The sequence below is a fragment of the Pseudorca crassidens genome, chromosome 2 (genome assembly GCF_039906515.1).
Source record: "Pseudorca crassidens isolate mPseCra1 chromosome 2, mPseCra1.hap1, whole genome shotgun sequence".
In the NCBI taxonomy this organism is placed as follows: Eukaryota; Metazoa; Chordata; class Mammalia; order Artiodactyla; family Delphinidae; genus Pseudorca; species Pseudorca crassidens.
Genome location: NC_090297.1, coordinates 185228458 through 185247464, shown reverse-complemented (window position 1 = coordinate 185247464; position 19007 = coordinate 185228458). Strand labels below are relative to the sequence as shown.

At 61.6% G+C, this 19007-nt stretch overlaps 1 protein-coding gene across 19 annotated transcripts in view; it reads right to left on the bottom strand.

Annotated features, from left to right (window-relative positions):
• The window catches only part of PPP1R12B (protein phosphatase 1 regulatory subunit 12B), a 208429-nt gene that overhangs the window by 7647 nt on the left and 181775 nt on the right, over nucleotides 1-19007 (bottom strand). For 12 of the 19 annotated variants that reach the window (XM_067729929.1, XM_067729930.1, XM_067729916.1 and 9 more), the window contains 4 exons: nucleotides 17010-17063; nucleotides 16326-16376; nucleotides 12283-12448; nucleotides 398-8505 (listed from right to left, as the gene is read on the bottom strand). In XM_067729929.1, coding sequence (XP_067586030.1) covers nucleotides 12314-12448; nucleotides 16326-16376; nucleotides 17010-17063 — 240 coding nt within the window. In that variant the 3' untranslated portion in view covers nucleotides 398-8505; nucleotides 12283-12313. The remainder of the gene's footprint in view (nucleotides 1-397; nucleotides 8506-12282; nucleotides 12449-16325; nucleotides 16377-17009; nucleotides 17064-19007) is intronic. The other 7 variants (XM_067729923.1, XM_067729918.1, XM_067729922.1 and 4 more) reach the window with 7 other exon arrangements.

Sequence of the window (19007 nt, the reverse complement as noted above, 5' to 3'; positions counted from 1 at the left end):
GTGGGGGTGGGGGTGGGGTCGCTGCAGGTCCCCCACTAGCCCTGCAGTGGGAGGTGGTGGGTGAGCGAACTGGGGGGGCCGCCCCTGGGGTTGGGGAGGGAGGGCGTCCCGCCCCCCACGTGTCTGGCTTCTGTTTCCCTCAGCCCCACAGACAGGCTGTCCCTGGGTCTCCCTCCACTCCATCCCCCTTCCTGCCTCAGAGCCCTGGTTCTGCCCTGGGTGGTGGCAGACAGGGGAGGGTCCCCAGGCCTGATCGTGGTGACCCTCAGCCCCCCAACATGGTTGCCAGATTTGGCGAATAAAAATGCAGGGCACCAAGTTAAATTTGAATTTCAGATAAACAACCAATAATTTCAAAGTGTAAGTCAGTCCCTCCTAGGCGCTGTTTGGGACTCACCCGAAACTCAGGCTGCCCCGCCGTCCATGCTCTGTCTGGCAGGCCAGTCCTGCGACCACTGCTGCCTCGCTCTCACCCCGAGCCTCGGGGCAGGGACAGGTCACCAGGATTCTACCCATTCTTTGAGCTGCAATACTGGGAAGGGGGACACTGTGACTTGAAGACACAAGAATATATTTTTTAAGCGACAACAAGAACCTTCTGAAGCCATTTGAGCCTCACGGAGAGGGTGGTCACCTGTGAACACGACCCCAGTCTCATCCCACCAAGATGCATGTCTCAACTCTGTGTAAATAACCGCATGGCAATGCTGAGTGCCCCCAGCCCCGTTTTACACAACTTGAACGGCTCCTTCGACTCTGTGTGTAATGTCCTTCCCCTCGCCCTCCCGGCCCCCCTGCCCTGCCACGCGCCGGGGGGGAGTTGGCCTCTGGCCCAGGTCTGACCAGGGGACCGTGGGCAGAGCTGACCCTCGGCGCCCTGCGTCCAGCCCTGTGCCCTGTGTGTGTGTGTGTGTGTGTGGTGTGCCCCCTCCTCCCACTCTCTGAATTCACTGAAAAGCCATACAGGGGCCCCTGCGGGGCCATCCTCCCAGGGCTCCCCTCAGGACACTCGTGAAGGGCTCACCCATCGTCACCTCTGCTCCCAGCCCCACGTTGCGAGGACGGATGGTGTCCAGGTCTCCCAGTGGGGCCCCAGCAGATGCCCCCGCTGGCCCGGCTCCCTCACCTGGTGTTGCGGTCCGACTCCACGTCGGGGGGTGGATGGGCCATGGGGGTACCCCGTGCAGGCGACGAGGGTTCTCAGGAGCTGTTGGTGGCCGGGTCTGTGGTCAGGTCCCCGATGCCGCCCGGGTGGACAACCAGCCCTGCTCACGTGACACTGGGGGCTTGGGGGGCCAAGGGTGGCAGTGGGGAGGGACCCTGGGGGCTGGAGAGCACAGTAGGCCAAGCTCCCCCGCATGCTCTCTCCTGCGGCTGGGCGGCTCTGGCTACGAGGGACCCTCGCCAGCGCCCCGGCCCAGCCCCGGCCAGGTGTCCCATGGGAGGGCGGGAGGTAGAAGGGGGCCCCAGGTCCCGAGCCATCTCGCTGAACCAGGAGGGACAGTAGCCGCAGGCCCCGGTGCAGAGGAACGCCACGCACGGGAGCGACCCCTCCGGCCAGCCCTGATGGGAGGAGGGGGAAATGCAGGGGGTCTGACAGGAGCGCCGCCGAGGCCGCAGGTGGGCAGGCGGGCCCTGTGCGCTACGAGCCAGGCCCCTTGTGCTGGGGGGGTGGCGGGAGCCGGGGGTGCATAGGGCCCCCCTCAGCCATCGGGACCCCAGGACCCCTTCCGAGAAGCCAGACGTTCTGCCCTGGCGCTTCCTCTCCGAGGGCGGGATCCGCTGCTTCTGAAATCCTGGGGTCTGAAGACTGCAAGAGCATGGCGGGCAGGCCCCAGGCCCCCTGGCACGCGCAGCCCCACCAGGACCCCTGCCTTCGCCGTCCCAGGAAGGACCCATGTCCAGCACCCACCCCCCCGCCCCGTGGACTCTGTTCTTGTCTCATCTCTTGTCAACATGTTCTTTTGTAATAAGCGGCATCTCCTTATTAAAGGAATGAGCTGAAAGCACGCTGGGGGCGGTCTCTGGTGGTTCCTGCGGGGCTGGGGAGCAGGAGCCGCCCCAGGGTCCGCGCGGGGGGTGAGGCTGGGGACACGGCTCTTCCCTCGGGGGCTGGAGGAACCAGAAGGCCAGGCCAGGTCCGGCTGGGCGGTGGGCGCGTGGGCCCTCAGGGCAGCTGCTGGGGTGGACTAGACCCCCGGCTCCCCACTGCCAGCAGAGCCGGGCTCGGGGCGCGGCCACCGTCTGGCCCTGGGGTGGGGTCAGAGGAGGGACGGTTCCTACAAGCCCTCGGTTAGCTCACCGCAGCCGACTTCTTCAGACGTCTGTGACTCCTGAGGCCGAGGACGGGGCTTCAGGATTTTCTGGAAAGAGACGGTAGGGCAGCACCGCCCCCAGACCTGGAAGGGTGACCCGTCCTCACTGCGATCTGGGGGCCGTCTCCGCAGGGAGGCCCCCGCAGCCCCTCTGCCGCAGGTGGAGCGGGGCGTCCGGCTCAGGGCCAAGCTCCAGGGACGAGAAGGCAGAGCCTGTAAGGTTGGCCTGGCAGAGGCTGGGAATGAGGGGGGCAAGGCCAGCTCAGCACGAGGGCTGGGGAGTCTTCAGGAGGGAAGGGCTGGGCCTCACCACCTCCAGGCGATGCCCAGTCTCCGCTGACTGCCCGGGCCCAGCGGGCACCCAGAGAAGCCCTCACTCCAGACCTGATCCTTTGCCTCCGATTTGGGCCGCAGGCCAGCAGCCGGGTGGCCGCAGGGGAGAAGACGCCTCCCTCCCTCACCTCCGCGACCTCCAGCTCGGTGACGGGGCCTCCGCTGGGTGTGAATGGGTCTGAGCAAACCAGATGGGGTGCACTAGGACGGACGGAGGGCCCGACCCTGGCCCCCCTGCCAGCGGCCGAGCACCTTAGCCTCCAGTGACCCCCACCAGCTGCCTTTAGAGTTCGGAGCCATGGAGCGGTTCCGGCTGCCCTGAACCGAGCGGTGGCCCTGCAGAGACAGTGCTGCACAGAGCAGCGGGCAGAGACCCCGGGAACCCAAGGAAGCCACCTTCTCAGGGCCCCGGCCGCCCGGGGTGAGAGCACCAGTGCCCACCCCCGAGGCTGGGAGCCCCCCAGGCTCCTCCTTGGCCCCTGTGGCCGTCCCTGGGACAGAGGCCCCCAGTGGCAAGGATGGTGACATGAAACTACCACAGGCTGGCCCTATGTAAGGTTCTATAAACCCCATTTCCTAAACTGTGGAGACAGTCACAAAGTTAAAACACAATTTACTTATTTATAAATACTGTTGTGTTTACAGGCATCATGTAGATGTGGATATTATTATTCCCAAACTTTCAAACACAGAATACTTAATAATACTATATAATAACCAGTAAAACAAGATCATTCATCTCAGAGTTGAAAGGCCACTCAGAATTGCATAAAAATACATTCAGCTCACAAAGCGCATCTGGGTCCCTCCCTAAACCCCTATCCCCACCACGTGTATTTACAACGGAGCCGACTTCAAACGGTCCCTCTGGTGCTTTCTTGGAGGGGAAGTCAGGTGGGGGTAAGGTGAACAGAGACAAAATGCTACCCCTGGAATGGGGGTGTGGAGACCCCAGGGAGGGTCTCACAGCTCTTTCCACCGATCAAGACAGAGGCAGAGGGAACGGAGGGGGACGAGGGGGGACCACGGCGCTGCAGCCTGAGTCAGACTCCCCCATGGCGGGACATGGGGACACAGTCTCACCCTCCCCCACCTGGGGGCCAGCCTGACAGCAGCCCCAGCCTTTCAGGGGTGCAAGGGGACCCCCACCCCTGTGGCCCACCTCCTGCTGTCTTGGCTTGAGCCCCTCGCCTTTCCCTCCGAGCCCCCTCCCCAGAAGAGCGCGGTATGGAGAGAGGACGCAGGTCAGGCTCAGAGGCCAGCCTAGCACCCCACGTCCAGGACCTGCCCCCACCCCGAGTCCTGCTTCTGTGAGACCATCGAGGCTTCAACGAGGCCCCCGGGGCCCTGCCTTTCCTGAACCCGCTCCTGCAAGGCAACAGCAGATGAGCCACTGTCCCAGACGCACCGACACTGCCTGGTGCCCTCCTGAGGACTCACTCAGTCTCTAGCTGCGCAGACGAGGCCAGGCTGCCCATGGGCCCCGCCCAGGCTAGGGCCAAACCTCACCTTCGAGGGGGAAGTGGCACAGCCAGTCAGCTTTGCAACCGGAAGAGTCGGGGCTGATTCGTGGACAATCTCTCCTCTAAAGCACCACCAGCTCCAAGTGAGAAAAGCAAAAAATTAATGGGGAGGAAGATGAGAGTAGGCGGGAGGGTGAAAGGTGTGTTTATTTTGCAAAGACAGGAGCATCGTGAGGTCACCTTAAAGGGCCACCCAGGAAAAGTTTACTGGGAGCATTAGGGGAAAATCTGGAGAAGTAACAGAAAAGGTCACTCTGGCAGATTCCCAGTCCCAAATGATAAGCAGATTAATTGGAGAAGAAGCTCAGAGAGAAGCCCTCTGGGGAATGGAGGGGGGAAGCAAAAGATATGAGTTAACAGAGTAACACACTTGGATGAAACTGGGTGATGAGACTGCATTTTGAAATCTCCATGTAGCAAACACGCGTGTGCACACAGGCTAGAAGCAAGAGTGACCCCCAAAGCTCGAAACCTCCTAAGGCAGCATCAGGCCAACCCTCAGCCGTGTCCGTCTCTACATGTGCTTCCCAAGGAGGGGCTCCCAGGACCCCTCCTCAACCTGACGTCCGACCACGACCCTCACAGGAGGGGCTGCATCGCCTGCTACGCGGCCACCGGCCGGTCCAGATTCTCCCGAGCCCACCTCACCCCCAAGCAGCTGTGACAACGACGGTTCCCGGGGCCGCAGTGAAGCTGATCTACTGCCCAATCTAATCAGAGCACAAGCGATCAGTGGCCATCCTTGACACAGTCTACACACCCATCCGGGGGGCCGAGCAAAGCTGAGTGATGCGGGCCCCAGACCCTGGCCCTCCCCCTCCTCCCCGGGGGCTGCTCGGTCCTGCAGCCTTTGGTGTGAACTCCCTGCAGCCCTGCTCAGGGGAGGGACCTCGGCTTGCGACAGCCCCACAAAACTAAAGGCTGGGGTTTCCTCGAGGAAGGCCCTCTGGTGCTTAAGGCAGAGCTGAGACTGAGTGGCCGGTGGGGAGAAACACAGCGGGTCTGCCGTCTGGACGCCAGGAGCCGGGCCCCTCCCATGAGAACCACTCATCCAGAGGCCGTGTTTCCACCCCCGCGGGTTTGCATATTCTCACCAGGCCATCAGGAGGGACGGCCACTACCCTCCAGACTGAATTCACTTTCCCACCTTGACACACTCTTAAGCCATCTGAATGAGAAGAAAAGAATTTTTGAAGTTAGAGCAAAAACTCTGAGCGAGAAATGTTCTGGTCTCCCTAGGAATCAACAAACCACAGACTCTCAAGCCAAGAAGGGGTCCTGAGGACCACCGACCCAGCCCCCTTTCACAGACGGCCGCACGGCGGGTCAGGACAGGCGCTGGCCCTGGGCCCCGACGCCCGGTCCTTTCAGCGGCCTCGTTCTGCCGCCACAGCTGCCTTCCTACAAGGTCAGGAGACACACCCTCCGAGGTGCTGAAACCTGCCTTAAAACTCAGTAATGGGGACCACGCTCTGTACTTGTAACTGGGCCACGACAGGGGCAGGACCACCTATGACCGCTGGCCGCCACGTCCAGAGTCAGGGGTGGTGCTGGAGGCCAGGACGCCAGCGCTCACCCAGTGGATGGAACCAGGGGCCCACTCCCTACTGGCCCAGCTGCTGAGTCCCCGAGGTTTTCCCTTCAGAGGCACACGGTGGCCTGGAAGCTGGGAAGCCCCTCTGTCTGTGTCCGTCTGGGTGGGAGAGGCCTGCTCCAGGGCCAGAAACCTGGAGACGGAGACGAGCTGCTCCCCTCCACGCTGGCAGTTCACACACACCTTGGTGGGGTCCACAGGCTTGGAAGTGGGATTCCAGCTGCCTTTTGCCCCGAGTGGCGCTAACATGCACACGATTTGCTCAGCGCAGGGAAGCAGAGGAGCTGACGCCCTGCAAGTGGGCCGAGGAGACAGGCCAGCGCGCGTCCTTCCTTCAGACCCTTCCAAGGCCCAGCCTGGGGCCTCAGGCACGAGGGGGAGAAGCAGTGAGGCTTCAGCCAGAGACTCAGACGCTCAGAGGCTGGTTGTCACTCCCAGAGGTGCGGCCTGTCCAGAAAACAGCTGGCCAAGGCCGACGAGGCCCTCCCCCCAGCGCTGACCACCCATCCAGGCACCGCGGTGACAGGGCGCAACCCCAGAGGTAGCGAGGGGGCCCCTGACCATCACCTCGCGGACCAGCACAGCCTGGAAAGAGACCAGATTCAGAGTCTGTCTCACAGACTTAGTTGCATAAGAGAGAGAGCGCCTGAGATCACGGGCTGGTCTACACCACGGGCTCTAGCCACAGAGCCTGGCTTCCTGAGTGGAGAGGCCTGACACAGAAGGGCTGGAGGGAGGCGCGGGACACAGCCCGACCGGGTTCCGAGAGCCGCCCGCGCCCCCGAAAGGCACAGACGGAGCGGAGGGCGTGCTGCGGCCCCTCTGCCTGGTCTGCCTGATGCAAGAGAGTCCAGGTGACGTCCTAATAATTCAGTTTCCTTTTCCAGTCCTGGCCCAGCACCCAGGGTGTGCCGGAGAGCCAGGGTCAAGGCCAAGGCCTCGTGCCTGCTCCCCTCCCCCAGAACAAAGGAAACGCTACAGTGGAAGATATGAAACTTCACTCTCAGCATCCCCCCCACGCAACCCCCCCAGCCCCGACGACACAAATCACCCCCGCCCAGGCGTCGCTCCTCGCAGGAAATGGCCGGACATGGAAGGTTTTGCACACTCTGAGAAAGGCGTTTTGCCCCAGGAGACAAAGCTCCTATCCCGAACTGGGACCTTGATCATGGCTCTGGGTTAAAGAGCATGTGACGTTTCTGAGGGCCATGGAAGGGGCTGGAAAGAAAGAGAAACTAGACAGAGGTAGCGTATGTTGAGAACGGACCGCTACACAGTAAATGTCTCCGGCAACCCCAAAGCGACCTGCACACTCAAACCAGCCGAGGGATAAAGCGCCTACAAAAAGCAAACACTTAAGTGTTAATACTGGGGCATCATCAAGAACACATGACCCAATTCTGTGCTGAACCCAGGGAGCCACCTGTCCAGGTTTTCGTCCAGAGAAGGACAGCCAAGACGCGGCAGGTGGGAAAAGCAGGGCACGTGGGGACCGACTTCCAGGCCCAGGGCAGCGTCAGCACCTCGGGGGTCCCCAGCCGCAGGTACAGCAGGGCTGTCACGTTACAGGGGGACCCTCAGGAAGACCTCAACTCTCATCCAAGCCGCCCAGCTTTCGAGCGATCAAGGCGCAGCCGCCAGAGGCTCCCTGACGGCGGGGTGGGGTCCCTGGGACACAGCCTTGGCCACCGGGTCTCGCCACTCCGAGTCCAGACTCGTTCCTCCTGCTGGCTTCCGAGCAAACAATCGTCTCTCCCCTGGACACGCCCCAGATGCCATCAAGCCCACCACGCTCACAGCACAAGGCATGAGGGGGGGGGGCCTCAGACGCCCCCACGCCTCCTCACAGCGGCGCCACTTCTCTTCAGGAGAGGAGACCAGGTCAAAGGGAGGTGGGGCAGGCGGGTGTTCTAGCAGAGAAACGCTGCGTGGGGAGGACGGCGGGGAGCTGAGCCCGGCCTGGCCGGGGAGAGGCCGGCGGTACCACTGCCCGGGCACACCGCTGGGGTCGGTGCTCTGTCCCAGCACCCACCTCCCGGGGCACGCGCCGCGGGGCGGACGGAGGAAGGAAAGTAAAAGGGCAGAAACGGAAGAGGCAAGCCCGGTCACCTGAGCCCTGGGGAGAGGGCCAGACACGGAGGGAACGGGCGTTAAGACCAGTCAGGTGCCACTGGGTTGCTGGTAGAAAAAATTCCACCACCACCGGCGGGAGTTAGAGAAAAGTCAGTTCCTGAGAGGCAAGGACAAGCAGGGGCCCCAACGTGGAGTCACTGTCAACTTGGATCTAGTGGCGGCAGCTCCAGAGGCCTCCCCACGTGTGTCCCACATCAGAACGCATGGTGGTGGCAGCAGGGCTGGGGCCTGGACCAAGTGCTACGTGGACCAGAGGCCCGGCAGCCGGAGGCCGGGTCCACGGCTGGCCTGGCGACCCCCAGGCCTCCACCAGACGGCTCTAACGGTTGAGGGATCGCAGTCGCGCTTTGATGAAAACTGTCTGAACCCCAGCGGCGGGGGCCGGAGGAGGGGACACGGAGGGTGCAGAGGCGGCAACTGGACGACGGCCAGAGAAAGGTCCTCGTGGCTCCTCTTGGCCGGAGGGCGCCGGCGGGGGGAGAGGCGGGGCCAGCGCCGTCCCGGGAAGCCAGCGCCTGGCCTACTTGGACAGCTTGCTGATGACCCTGATGAGGGCGCCGTTCTCGTCCTTCAGCCTCTGGTTGTCGGATTTCAGTTCTGTCAGGACCTGCCGGCGGAAGGGAAAGGCGAGTCAGTCTGGCTGGTGACGGGGACCAAGTGCCCTTCTTCCTGCTCACGGGCTGGTGACGGTACCGTGCGGGGCCACAGCCCCCCCGCGCACACAGCAGGAACAGCCCCTTCCCCGCGTGCCACCCTCTCCTTCTCCTGAACCAGTAACTATTCCAGGGTTTCCTCCCCGGAACTCACCTCTGGTTCAGAGAAACCAGGGCAGCGCCATGTGTGCTGGGGACACAGGGAAGGGTCAGAAGAGGTGATGGGGTGAAGGGAAGGAAGGCGGGAACGCGTGGTGGGGGGCACAGCTCGGCTTTCCCATCACACCCCCAAGACGACTTAGGGTCTTGCTTCTGGTGCCGTGTGCCGGAACCCGCTGAGGTCCCCGCTGGCCGTAGCACATGTGTCCACAGTCAACCCCCAACACCCAGGAGCCCTAACCTAACCTAACCATCTCCCACAGCAGAGCCCTAACACCCAGCCCCCCAACACCCAGGAGCCCGAGCATGCCCTCAGGGGGCTGGGGCTCTGCTGTGGGAGATGGGGGTGGAGACGTCTGTTCTCCCAGCCCGGCCTCCCCGGGAAGCGAAGCGAGGGAGCAGCGGCCCCGAGCCCAGGCTGGGAAAGTGTGGGGTGTCTGACAGCCCCGACGGGTCCCGATGAGGGCACGGCTGGTGTGCGAGCCTTGCTGGCGGCAAGAGAGAGTCAGGTCAGAGGGAAAGTGCTTCTTCACTGTGAAGGCGACAAAAATCCACACCCACATTTGTCTGGGGCGAGTGTCCTCTGGTCAGTCATTCAAACCTACAGGCCCCTCCATGTTCCCAGGGCTACTTCCAGTTCTGGCTCTGCTGTTAGCACCCAGGGGTCAGTCAGATCCCCATAAAGAAAGGAACCGTTCCCTCAGCCTCTCACGGAAGATGCAAGTTAAGTCGCAGAGGGAGACCTAACCTCGTGTGCACAAACCACAGACACACGAGGCACTGGTATGGAGGGAACAGAACATCGGAGCACCAGGACGGCCTCAGGGTCTGTGACGCAGCCATCCTCAGGTCCACAGACGAGGGCCCGAGTCCAGCATCACTAGCGCAGCACGGCACAGCTCCTCACTGACTGCAGAGCTCACCCCTTCCCCGCAGACGCGGTCGCGGGCCGGAAGCCGCGACCGTCATCCGTGAGCTGTGCCGCTTGCGGCACGCCGCTCTCCTCTCTGGCTTTCCATTTTGTACCTAAAGAAGCCATCCCCGCCCTCGTCCCTCACAAAGAGGGGCTCCGTGGGGGCCACAGCTGTGACAGCATGCAGTTAGAGGGCGTTAATCCAGGAAATACCAGAGCAGGCCTGTCCTCTGACCTCTGACCTGACACCGTCGGAGCCTGGCCGGCCTCCCTCTTCTGCCTCCACCCCTTGGCCTCAACTGCCCAGACACTCAAGCCAAGAGGCTCGCAGCAGCCCGCGGGCGTGGCCTCCCTCCTCTTCCCCTGCCACGTGCCCTCCCAGGGCACCCCGGGGCCGGCAGCCTGGGCGCCAGCAAGACTCTCAGGCCGTGTTCCCACAACGGGAGCCCCGGGTGGGAAGAAGCTCTACATGGGGACAGGCCGTGTGTCACCGCTGGCAGCTCGTCAGGTTGGATCTGAACCGCTCCCCTTTAAAAGCATGTACAAACGCACCCTCGAGCCTTGGAGATTTATGTCCCCATTGAGACTCAACTCTTTGGGAAAAACTTGGCCAAGGCACTTTCCCAGCTGCCCGAGCTCCCGCGGCCAGCTCCAGGGAGCGCCAGGAAGGAAGAGAGGGGCGCGGAGGAAGCGTGAGGAAGGCGGGCTCAGGAGGGAGAGGAGGAGGCGGAGGGGGTTCTTGGAGCCGCATGTGAGCACGGGCCAATTACGCACGGACACCCGTGGAGGCGCCGTGCACGACGAGCTTGCGCAGCTTCCCCGCTTCTAAGTGCCCGGTTTGCCGCAGTCTGACAGGAAGGACAAAGAGAACGAAGCAGCTCCTCTCCAACGTCACCTCTTCCAACCTTGGGTGAGGAGCGTGCGGCGCGGGGTCCCGACGCTGCAGCGGCCCCGGGGGGAGGCCGGCCCTCCCGAGCGCCCGTCGGTGGGGACGGCAGCTCCTCCTGGAAGGGGCTGGGTGGCGAAGGCCCAGGTCCAAAGCCGCGTGGTCTCTGAGCAACGCCCACCTCTCAAGGGCCCACAGACACGGCGACGCGCACACAACGGCCCGGCTCCGGGAAGACGGCGCTTGTGGATGCTGGAACCTGACCCCACGGAATCCCCACGCGCCTTCTGTGGGTTTCTCCGTGACCCGGGCGGGCCTCTCTGCGTGGCCCTGCTGAGGAGTCGGCACTGAGGGGCCGCAGGCTGCCCCCTCGCCCCACACCAGGGCTGCCAGGCGGTGGGTGCGCAGCCGGCCCGGAGCCTGATGTCCTTGGCCTGCCCGCCCCGTACCCTCCAAGTGACCTCGGGCAAGTTACTTCTTCTGTGACTTGGTTTTTCCCATAGGAAAAGTGACTGTTATGGGGAATAAATGAGAAAGGGCGAGTACAGGGCTCAGCACAGGCCCTCAGACGACAGCCGCCTCCAGGGTCACCAGCCCTCCTGATCTCACGCTCTCCCCACCAGGAGGAAACCGAGAAAACCGGGCCATCTTCCGGGGGCCCCGTCCGCCCCAGGTCAAAGCTGGCTCATCTCCTGGCGTGAAGCTTGGCCCTGACGTGCTGTCACGAGGAGGGCCGGCAGGCTGCTCGGGGCCGCGGGCCACCTCCCTCTCAAGTTTCTGTGTCACAGCGTCTCCAGCAGGATATCCGCTCCACCCGACAGTAATTCGGGTGCTTCAGATCTAGTGGGTACTAGTTGCCAGCTACTGACCCCGAAGACACAGCAAACGGGCACAAAGAAGAACAGGCCTGGGTCAGGACTAATTGGATTGTTGCTACAAATTAAAAACTCATATCAGAGAGTGAGACCGCTCAGCAGTGAGGACCCCTCACGCCGCCGCGGTGAGAAAACGAGCCACATCTGCGAGCCTGTCTGCAGACCCACATCCAGGGACAGGCGTCAAGTGCAGAAGATGCATTTTCTGGTTCTCCGGTGAAGACGAGCCCCCGCTCCCCTGCCGCCTCCTCGGCAAGCCCCCTGCTGGCAGTGGGGCTGGGGGTTTGGCCGTGGGAGGGCACATCCCCAGGCCCAGATCTGTGACAAGGAGGAGGGCAACACCCACCAAGAAGGGAGAGGGATGGAAAGACCCAGCAGGGGGTGGACGGAGCGGGGCTGGGTCAGTGCCCCCCCAGCGCTCGTTCTTGTCAGGTCCTGGGGCCGCGGTTCTCAGCCCAGCTGCACAACAGAACCAGCAGGGGAGCTCTGAACAGACACCCGGGCCTTGGCCTCTGAGGGGTGTCTGGCACAAATGTGCTCGAGCCCCCAGGGGTCTGGAATGTGTGGCCCCTGCCCTTGGCCACCGTCACCCCAGGCGCAACCCGACTGCTCCAGGGACTAGGTTGCACTTGGACTGCTGTTGATCGAGACCCTGACCTCCCCCCAGAAACGTGTGCGCGTCCACACACAAGTAGGCGTGGACCCGTCTGGCTGAGTGACCTGTGCTCCGTCTCTAGGGGAAGAGTCTCACCAAACCAACGGCAGCCCAGGCCAGGCCCCGGCCCTGGGTCGCCCCGGCCCATGCCGCCTCTGCAGACCACCGACCTTCACAGGAACCCGCGTGCAGGCTCTGGGGGCCGAGCGCAGAGCCCGGGACCAACAACAAGAGGGAACGTGCCTGGAGTGGAGGAGGGGAGGAGGGGGCAGGCCTAGAGCCCCTGGGGGTCCGAGCCCTCGATGGCCTCCGAGAGTCTGGCCACAACCCGGGTCAGGGCCCTGTTCTCGGCCTGCAGCTGCTCGTTCATCTGCTTCAAGGTCTGAATCTGTTTTAGCTGGTGGAGGTTCTGCAGAGAGTGAGACACGAGGGACAGACAAGCAGACAGAGACAAGACGGACCAGAGGAGAGAAAAGTGGGACAAAGAAATCACATTGACATTTTGTTGACGTTTTGTTTTTGCTTTTAGTTCGCATGCAAGAAGGGAAAGGAGAGAGGCCAGAGGAATGGTGGGGGGGGGGGGGGCGCGGCCCAGGGCGCCCGGAGCTTCTCCCAAGTCCAGCTGCTGCCCTGCTCTCCGCTCCTCTCCTCCGCCCGCCCCATACTTGGCCCCCTACTCCCACTTGTTTTCTTTCTGTGTCTTTCTATTACCTCATTTATTTCTCATTTAAAAAAATGGAACGAGGCAAAGAAGAGAGGGCCTGTTGTTGAAGTGTTTTCTGTGGGAGGCGCACCTACAGAAGACCCTCTACCTTTCCTGGAAGTATCATCGCCAGGCCTCCTCTGCTGCCCGGACGCCTGTTCCAGGATCAAGAACTGCCCACCTGCCCCCACCTGCTCCGGGAGGGTATGCACCAGGGAACCCATGGCAGATTATACTGTCTCTGCCCGGGTCACAGAGAGGCTGGGAGCTACTTAAAGCTGCCACAGACAGCCTCCTGCGTGGAATCACAGCTCTGCACAAAGGTGGAGGGCATCGTGTCCAACGAAACTGGACCGGTGACCGATACCCTTGCCAGTCCAGCTGTTAGCATGTGTTGCAAATGGAACAGAACAACCCGCCCAAAGCCATGCTTCCCAATCCCCGTGTCCCACGAAGGATCTAAAGCCGGCAATAAACTGAGTCCTATCCAGGCCTGCTTCCTGTCACTAGTCCTTCCTAAGAGTTCTCTGACCCTGAAGCTGAGGCCACAAGCTCTGGGAGAGAGAACGGTCTTGTCATGCGAACGGGGCTTCACAGACAGAGATGACAATCCTGTGGGCTGTGGTGACTACAGACAGGTCGCCGGGCACCAGAGGAAGTCTCTCCTGCCCACGTGGACAGGAAGGACAGAAATGAAAGATGGGAGGAGTTATAGCTGTTTGGGAGTGAAAGAAGCAAGAAAATGAAAGGCAGCATGAAGATGAAAACAGTGAAAAGGAAAAACAAGCAGAGACAAACGGCTGCATCTCTTTCCCCACAGAGGCAGCATCGCCACCGTGGGAAAAGGGAGGGTAGCCACACAGTTCTGAGCAGCCTGCAGCGGCCGGGAGAGGACAGAGAAGGTCGTGGGGCAGCCTGCGGGACCAAATTTAAGAACCAATGGAGAGTCCCTGACTCTCACCCTTCTTTGGGTCGACACTGGACCGAAGCTTTCAAGGCAGTCACGGTCCTTACGTGAAGCGGTCCTTGCCTCCTGGTAATTAACGTTAAACTAGGAGGACGATTCCGGTGAACTTGTGCACAGGCAGGCAGAGGGGGAAGAATGTGGCCATAAAGGCAGGAAGCTGCCGTGGGAGCGAGGCTGAGAACAAGGCGTGGTGGGGAGGCGGTGGGAGGGCACAGAGCAGGGTGGCCGGGCAGGCTGCCAGGGCAAGGAGATTGAAAAATCCGAGAGCAATCTCATCTCAATCTCCTCCCATGCGCGGGCCTGGGGCAAGGGGAGGAGGCGCCACGGGAAAGCTCTCCGCCCGACGCAGGCATGCTGACCCGCACGCCTGGCGGAGGCTGGGACGCGACCCCGCTCCAGCCCAGCCCGCGTGCACTTCTCCTGGGGAGAGTCCATAAACACCTACCTTCCCAAGTAAAGACCAGAAAGGCGCAGCCTGTGTCACCACCACGGAGCCCCACACCCCACGCGCGAGCCCACCTTACGGCTCCCGGAGGCGGGGAACAGGCCCGAGTCCCTCTCTGTCCCTGAGCGCCCGGCTCCTCAGGGCTCACTGGAGGCCACAGCCCCTGCTCCCTGTGGGCCACTCCCGGAGGGGCTGAGCATCTGTACAAACTGGACCAGCTCCACTCGCCCTCAGCTCAACCGGGCCCGGGTGCGGCCAGCACCTGTGCTGCGGCCGGCTACCGAGTGCCCACGCGTGTCCCCACGACTGCTGTCTGCGTGCAGGGCCCGAGAGCTGACCAAGCATCCCGAGCCTCCTGCAGCCAGCACGCCAGCTTCACGATGCTTGAGCCTGTACGTCTGAAGCCTCTGTCCCCAAAGAGGGTCCAGGTCGGCTGGCGGGCGGCTGGCACGGCCCCCCCAGTCCCTGGGTGGAGCGGGGCTGTCTGCTCACCTGGCCGGGCTTCGAGCTGAGCGAACGTGCTCAGGGCTGAGCCGGCAGGAGCTTCTCCCCCAAGGGTCTGCGACTAGCAATGCAGAACAAGGGCAGCTGACTCATGAAGAAATTTTTTAACTAAAAGAAGATTGGCTTTCAATCAGTATACCTACTGGTATGGGGCCTAGACGGTCATGGCCGGGCTCCGCCTGAATTTGAGGTGGGCCAGCACACGACCCGGGGCTGAGCGGGGCACGAGCTTCCATGTACCTGACCTCCATTGAGGAAAGAAAAGGACTCACGACCTCGTTCATGAAATCTCAGCCCGAGAGGCTGATGAGACAGAGAGAAAGACGCACCTGCCCCAGCCCATGGCCCCAAGGGTGCCTGGCGCCTCTGTACTCAGAGAGGGAATCAGGGGTGGGGGGGAACCCAGCTGCTCCCCCTCGGCTTGCAATCTGGCCCTCGTGTGGGGCTGAATGGATGAGAAAGCACCTCCCGGCTGGAGGGTACGAGGCGGCCTGGGCCCTCAAGGGCCCTACAAGGCAACAGCTCGGGCCTTATCCACGCTCCTGATCAGCGTTCGGGCCATTTCTTAATGAGCATCCTGTTAGTTGCCAACAGATAGTACAACACAAGGCCTTCAAAAATGGAGGAGCCCCTGCACAACCGTGAGCTGTGGACCTGCCATTCAGACCTGTCCAGCCTGCGAACGTGCTCTGAGTGGCAGGTGAGGTGGGCCTAGAGAAACCAGCAGCTGGAGAAGCAAAACCACCAGCTATTTTTGCTTCTGGCTGTTCTTGAGACGTAGGCGGCACTGCCTGACACCGCGTGTGGGCGTCCCGGCACGTCCAGGATGGGGAGCGTGGAGCGCGCACAGGGCTTGCCCCTCCCGCGTGCAGCAGCCACGCAGACCAACAGGATTCCGGGCATTTGACCTTGTTGAGCCCTGAGCAACTTTTTTCAGTAAAGAACCAACCTTCTCAGGCCATGGGAGCAATAAACGTCTCTCGCAGAGGGCTCCTGGCCTGAGGGCTCTGCTCACACTTCCAGGAGCCAGAGGCATGTGTTTCACGGGGGAAGATCCGCCGAGGGAGGAAAGCAGCCAAGCGGCACCCAGCCACCGCGGCGGCCCCACGCGCTGCAGCCCTGAGGCCCGGGTCCATGCACTCCCACATGCACTCCCTCTCCCCTCCCCTGGGCAGCGCAAGTGCGGCTCCCAGGACGCGCTGCCCGATGGTCACCGTCCCCGGGGAGGGAGATGTGGCTGAATATTCCAGGGGCAAGGGCGGGGCAGGAGACCAACAGCAGAACCAGCCTGCCCTCCATGGAGGACTGGCTCCACCCGCGTGCCTTCCCGGCTCCGCTTCCCAGGCTCTCCCCCAGGGCCAGGAGCTGAGGACCTGGCTTCGGACTTTCACCTGTCCCTCCCTCGGGATGAAGCTGCTGCTGAGAAAACCTTACGAGTTCCGCTCAGGTCTGCCTCCAGCCTGATGCACGACATCCCCTTACACCAAAGGCCACGTCTGTCCCCAGAGGGGCTGTGAGGGGCCCCAGGGGCGCCGGGCGAGCTGAGAGCCAGAGTAGGGGCCGCGCACAGGCTCGCCTCGTCCTCACCATGCCCGCACCCCTCACGGGCTGCCCTGACCCGCCCGCAGGCCTGGGTGCAGGCATACGGCAAGCGCGCCTCTCCATACCTTCATCTCCTCCTCCATCTCCGACATCTTCCGCTCCAAGGCTCGCCTCTCCTGTTCAACACAACCAAACTGCTGAACATCTGACAGATTTGGAAAGGAGTCAAAACCCTGCCCCCCACCCCACCCCAACTTATCCGGACCCCAAAGCCATGGGGATAAAACTTAGCTGCTTTCCAAATTAAACACAACCGGGGGAGATGGGAACCCATTACATGCCCAGGGTCAAGTCAAAGCTAGGGTTCATCGATAAATCTGAGTTTTCCCAACCCGAGAATGTCAACCCCAGAAAGACACTCTGAGAGGGGTCAGCGGGGGTCAGCAGTTGGCCCGGAGCTGCCCCACCTCGGTCAGGGCCAGCAGGATGTCTGCTCTTCTTAGGGCTGGAGTCCTGAGACCTCGACCTGGGGCAGAGGGTCCTGCTGAAGCTCCCCCTCTGTTCAAAGGGACGGGAAGGGTCCAGAGGCCTGGACCACACGCCGTGGCAGGCGAGCCTGCGCAGTTCCGCTTTCCCAGGGCGACGCAGACGGCCCCCTGAGGACCCTCCCGCCCCGAGCTCTCAGGAGACCGAAGCACCAGCAACCGAACTGCTCTCCAGAGTCAGGCAGAGAGGAGAGACGCCCCCCGGGATGGGATGCGCAGGCGCCCGCCTCCTTCAGACGGTGTCCTCCCCCCACGCACACGCACCCGCTTCTCCATCTCCAGCACCGACGACCGGTCGGCAGTCTTGTCTTGTTTCTGCTGGTGCAAACGGAAGGAACACATTGTTACTGGAGTGTCTCAGGGCCAGAGGGCCCGTCTAGTCCAGCCCCACCGGGCGCCCCGACATGTGGCCCAACCCACGGGTCCTGATGTCACAGAGACGAAGTCGCCGCCCTTCCGAGTTCACAGAATCCCCACCGGGAGTGGAGGCAGCAGCAGTGCTCCCAGGAGTGTGACACGGTCACAAGTGCAGAGGCGTTACCACACACACACACACACACACACACACCATACACACCACACACACACACACACACCACACACACAATACATATACACACACACATACACACCACACACCACACACACACACACACACACACACACACACACACACACACAAAGGCCAACCATCTTCTCCCCCCTCACCGCCCCTGCCTCACCTCTTTCTCGAATCTCAGGCCCAGAGGGAATGAAAGTGCCTTTCCTCCTGTAAAGCCTGAGCGCCAGGCACTCTTCTGAGTGACCCCTTCCCGCTCTGCTCCTTCTGTTTTGGGGACCGAGGCTGCGATTTTCAGGGAGGACGGGCTGCCAGAGCCTCTCAGGGGTCCATTCACGGGACCTGCCCTGCTTTGGACAGAACTTTTTCTGTTTTATACACTGGGCTTCCAGGTAAGATTAGAACTTGATTCTGGATCATCTTCTACTTTAATATAAATTTTGCAGAGGAGCTAAAAACATTTAGCCGCCACAGCTACAAAGCAGAGAACAGCTTCAGGGAACGACTCTTAAGAAGGGCAGGGAAATGACCCCTGAGTCCCTTTTGGGCAGAATTTCTTACAATCAATAGATAGTTAATGACGACAGAGTGACTACTTTTATGCCTAGTACCAGGCATGGAAACATTTAATAAGCACAGAAATTACGCTGGTCTTTCTTTTTCAAAAAATTAAGGACTAGCTGGAACTGGCAGTAAACTGGGATTTCTGGCTCCGGTCCTGGGCTCTCACCATCTGCTCTGAAGGTCACAGCCGCGGCCTGTCTACACCACAAGCCTCTCTTCCCTAAGCCTGAGCAGCGCAGAAGCTGTGCCGATTTCACTACTTGGTTCACCTACACAAACAGAACTTAACTAGTTCTCTTCGACAAAGAACTAATTTTGTTTTGCCCTGTTTTAACCCTAACCCCTCCGAGTTCGGGTGGACCTTTCATGGGAACACGCCGTGTGTGCACGTGCTAACTGTTTCCACACGGATGTGTGGGGTCGACAGGCCTCCCCTCCACTGTCCTGCTGAACGGTCCAATTTTGGTAAAGAGCAGAGGCTTGGTCTGTAGCACCACCGTTTCTTCTGAATTCTAGTAACTTGTATTTGGCAAAACTCAGTATATTCCAACACACCCAGCAAAGCAGGTGGCTAGAAAGTCAATGCTCTTCCCCAGAGGCTAAAAGGCTGAGGTTATTTTCAATGCCCTCTGTGCAATCTGTGTCCCCGGCTCGCGACTCCAAAGCCGAGACCCCAAAGCTCAAAGGATGCACTGTTGGGGCTTCTGCAGAGGAGGGAGCGGGGCGGGCGGGCCGTGGCTCCTGGCAGGACCAGCCCGTGCTGGTTCAGGACCAAGTTGGCCCCGGCCGCCACAACCAGGCGGGGCCCTTCCACGATGACAATGACGGACGGGCAGCTCCCAGGACAGGCCCACTCTGCGCTGGCCGAGCCCTTCAGGAAAGCGCAGCCCCTCGGGCGCCAGCACCCCTGCCTGCCCGGGGGTGTTGGGAAGGCACTGGCCCAAGCCCCACATGCTCACTGCCGTCGATCCCAGCGCTTTCGTCTCTGCTTTTGGATCCCACCCTGGGGTGGAACCGACAGCCAGCTCTGGTCTTCATCTGAGCTTCCCGGTGACAGTCCAAATTCTCATCCCCAGGCCTCCAGGCGGCTTCCTGCTGACCCAGCAATAACCCAAGACAGGGCTCGCGCCAGCCTTCAG